The sequence below is a fragment of the Leopardus geoffroyi genome, chromosome X (assembly GCF_018350155.1).
Source record: "Leopardus geoffroyi isolate Oge1 chromosome X, O.geoffroyi_Oge1_pat1.0, whole genome shotgun sequence".
In the NCBI taxonomy this organism is placed as follows: Eukaryota; Metazoa; Chordata; class Mammalia; order Carnivora; family Felidae; genus Leopardus; species Leopardus geoffroyi.
Window position 1 is genome coordinate 74,258,819 of NC_059343.1, and position 4,371 is coordinate 74,263,189.

Here is a 4,371-nt window from a genome sequence, read left to right on the forward strand (position 1 = left end):
ATTTTATATTTAATATGTGTGTATATATTTACACATACATATGTGTATATAACTAATATTTTCTATATGTTTGTGTCTCCCCCAAATTCATATGTTGAAATTAATGTGTTGAAGTCATCCCAAAGATGATAGGATTAGAGATAAGGCTTTAGGAGGTGCTTAGGTCATGAGAGTGGAGACCTCATGAATGGGGTGAATGCCTTTATAAAAGATGCTTCAGTGAGCAATAGCCTCTTTAATCATACAAGGACACAAGGTGCTGTCTATGAACCAAGAGGTGAGCGCCTTGATAAGAATGTGCCCAAATTGGCACCTTGATGTTGGATTTCTAGCCTCCAGAACTGTGAAAAATAAACTTGTTTAAGCCCTTCAAAAATAAATAAATAAATAAATAAATAAATAAATAAATAAATAAAAACTAAACAAAAAAGTATCTGAAAACAACTATGCTGGAACTAACAACTGAAAATTACCATGTAGAATTTTTGTATCTTACTGCATACTTCTTCACTAGTATGCCAAATATGAGTGCACCCTTATCTGTAACATGTTCATGAATTCACTGTATTTTGACTGTTATGTTTACCGCCTGCAAACAAAAAATAGCTACTCCTGAAGATTGTCAATAAACTATACAAAGAAAAACATAAAGTTGAAATTTTCACAAAAACTCCAACATTAAAATGACACCAGTGCTGTTATAGTCATCTTTTATAGAGCCTTTCTTTTCCATTTTTCATGCTAATCAACAAGGAAAGTTAGACAGAGGGAGACATATTGGTGCTGTGGTATTTGCAGCAACCCTGGGATCAAAAAGTCTGATTAGAAAAGCCAAAGCAAGGCTTCTGAAGATGTCTCAGTACTGTGTCTAGTCTCAGATATATTGGTCTGATTGTCTGAAGCCTTTAAACCTAGGAGATAGTAGAAGCAAAGAAGATATCTTTATTTTAGTGTTAATCAGGATGACAAGTCCATCTGGAAACACTGAAATATCTAGCAGAATTGTGTCCCAATAGCTAGTAATGGTTCTTATGGAACCCCTAGAAGGAAAAGGTCTCTATAAAATATAAAACTATTCATTAGTTGGAGGAGCAGAAATGGATCTACTGCTGTAGACAAGGGACTAACTACTTGATAATTTTAGGGACATTGGATATCATGGATTGGATTCTTGCTTCTTCTGTAACTCCAGTTCTGTAGCCTTTTGCACGGCTGCATCGACCAGCAGCTGGAAGTTGCTGAAGTCATTGTACTCTTCTGTTAACACAGGTTTGGAAGATGACATAAGCACAGGCTCATTAGTAGAAATCTTGACCTTTTTTTTTGGCTGGGCCTTTGGGGTAAGCTTCTGGCCTGTAGACAACTCTGGATCCAGCAGCTTCTCCTCCAATGGCTGGTCCATTACAGGGATGCTCAGGGGCAGCCACTGCATCTTGTCTGGATCTCTGGGCCCTGACCTTGCCTGTATAGACGAATCTGTGTTCTGCTTATGGGTCATATCAGCAGTCTTGCCTTTTTGGTGGTACATGGTGATCTGATTGGGGTCGTTTCCATCCTGTTGAAGCATTTCTGGAAGAACACGTCTGCGGGCATTGATAAGCCAGTTTGAGACCTGTAGGAAAGACAAATTAGTCTGCTCAGACAGCATTTGCTTCTCTGCTTCTGAAGGGTAGGCCTTAAACCGGTGTTCATACAGCCAGTCACGGAGAATCTTCACTGATTCAGTTGGCAAGTACCCTTTCCACTTCCTCTTGCCCTCTAGTGAGGCAAGAACTTTATCTGTACCAGTGTCACTATTCAATGTGACTGAGGTGCCTTGAACCAGGCTTTGCTTCTCTGTTGGGCTTTCTTCAGAGTCTTCCATGTTCATGAGTCCTGTCTTCACTCTTTTGGGAATTAGGAATGGCGGAATTAGGACTAATGTGGGTTTGGGAGAACCAGTGAAGAAGGCATGGACAGGTCTCTAAGGGGAAGTTTCACCTTTCACTTCCCAAACAGATAAACAGTGCTCCTAACTGCTTTGAGCCAGTGGGCTTTGTGATGTCATATCCTTTCTGTCCTATGTGCTGACCATCCCCCCCATTTCCTGCTTCCCCCTTTCCTTCCTTTTTTTCATAGATTCAAATTCACTTGTTTTTACCTCATCAATTTAAAGCTTTCCAGACTTTTATTGCTCTGCTCCTAGGAAAAGTTTCTGTTAACTAATGAATTCTAATTCTACTGGTTACATCTGGCTTATGCATAGCTTCCTCATTTTCTTCCTTTTTGACTTCACTCTGATATCGTTCTTCCTTTTTTTCCTTATAATTGCATTATTGGCTCATCTACATATATCAGAAACAACCTATTAAATATTAACTTTAATAAAAGGAGAGTGTAGGTAGTGTACCCTGACTCCTCCCCTCCATATTTAAAGCTAATTTAAGAGTAATTTTTAACTAGACAGTTACTTTTGAAACTTTGTCCCTTCAATTTTTCTTTATGGCCTTGAAAGGTTTAACTTTGACATGACTTCATTATGCCACGAGGATCTTTTTGTCTGCACTTTGGGCTTTGACATCCAGTTGTGATAATTCTCTTTGAAGCTTCAGTCACAATTCAGGGGTCTTCCGAAACCATGGAACAAGATAGGATTCAAGAAATAATGGTGATCACACACTTAGATTATTTAAATCTTTCTTGATAGTTTAAGCACCCAGCCATTAACTTTGAACCAGATGACAATAATTTGTAAATTGTACATTTTAATTTCAGATAGCTGAAAACAAGTGTTCTTCAAGAATATTATGATCCATTTAGAAGACAATCATGGACTCTGACTTCTTACAGACAATGTATAGTATTACTGATTTCTAATTTCAGAGGGTTTTCAGAGGAAACTCCAGGTCTTCTTATTAAGCATCATATATTATCTATAGTTCCAATTTGGCAAGGACAATATCATTTTACCTTTAAGAGTTCTTACTTGGTGTCACTGGGCTGGACATAAGAATATTATCTACTGATCCTTTGGTTTTTGGTAACCTTACCAGTGATGACTTTCATATCTTAAAATTTATTGTAAGGGATATCTATTGAAATACACAATCAAATCTGATGGTAATTTTAGCAAAGTTCCCAATAACCAGAAAGTGCATGGGTTGGCTACAATTGAAGGTCTCCTTTGGCATATTCTGAGAATGCTACTACTTCCATTGGTCTTGTGGGCTCCTGGAATACAAAAGATAATGTTTTCTCTTCATAATGCAAACTCACTTCGCTTAGTTATTTCCCACCAATACATTCATGGCCCAGGTTCACTGAAACTACTCTTGTCTGTCAGTATGATTTCTAGCAACTTATCCTCCGTCACTTGTAACTTCTAGATGCTCTTTGTATTTTTGAGATTTAGATCTCTGCTGATGTATTTTTGAGATTTAGATCTCTGCTGAAGTTTTGACAGAATTGTATATATTTAGGGGCACCTGGGTGCATCAGTTGGTTAAGAGAAAGACTCTTGATTTTGCCTAAGGTCATGATCTCATGGTTCATGAGTTTGAGCCCAGTGTCACACTCTGCTGTCATCTTCTTAGGATTCTCTTTCTTCCTTTCTCTCTCTGCCCCTCCCCAGCTTGCTCTCTCTCTCTCTCTCTCTTAAAATAAATACAATTTAAAAAATTGTACATCTTTAATTCTAAATTACATGGTCTAGGTTCCTGATTTTCAATGACTCCTTTATTAATCCCTTTTGAAAAGGAATATCATGGTGGTTCAAAATTATCACTAAGAAATTTGAAGATTGTTTTCCTCAATAACAGCTATAGGGACATAGAAAAATTTGGAAATTAGGTGAAAAATTGGAAGAATCCCTTTAGTGTTGATAAAAAAATAGTTTTGTTTCATGATGTAACAATAGAAACACTGTATAGAACTCCTATTATCTTTCTTTAAAATTTTGAAGATGAAAAATATGAATTAAAAAGATGTTTAACACAGTGATGGATTCCTTCCATCCATTTCTTTAAAACTTCTAAGGAGTTCAAATTATCGAAATGGTTTCTATAAGATTTTTTCTTCCTTCATTGATTCTTGTAACATAAAACGCTGTGGGATATTATTGAAAATAGGGATATATGACTCTGAAAAGCGTCTTCTCATAATTGTTTAATGAATTAAGATGGTATTATGCTATAATATGCACCTTAATTTTCAAAATATATAAGGCGTGAGAAGACTGAAGTCTTTTATACCTTGCTGCTCATTTTTTCTAGTAATCTACTTATAATTGAATATAAGCTTAAGTATTCTACTTTCCAAATTATGTTAGTCTATCTGCAGAGTTAAAAAAAGAAAAGCTTATATTTTGACTTCCAAGAAATGAAGTAATGCAAA

At 36.3% G+C, this 4,371-nt stretch overlaps 1 protein-coding gene across 1 annotated transcript; it reads right to left on the minus strand.

Moving 5' to 3' along the window:
* Positions 1-693: 693 nt before the first annotated feature.
* TGIF2LX (TGFB induced factor homeobox 2 like X-linked) lies at positions 694-1,991 on the minus strand. The gene has a single exon (XM_045471396.1). The coding sequence runs from the start codon at positions 1,868-1,870 to the stop codon at positions 1,157-1,159; it is 714 nt and encodes a 237-aa protein (XP_045327352.1). The 5' UTR covers positions 1,871-1,991; the 3' UTR covers positions 694-1,156.
* Positions 1,992-4,371: the final 2,380 nt, after the last annotated feature.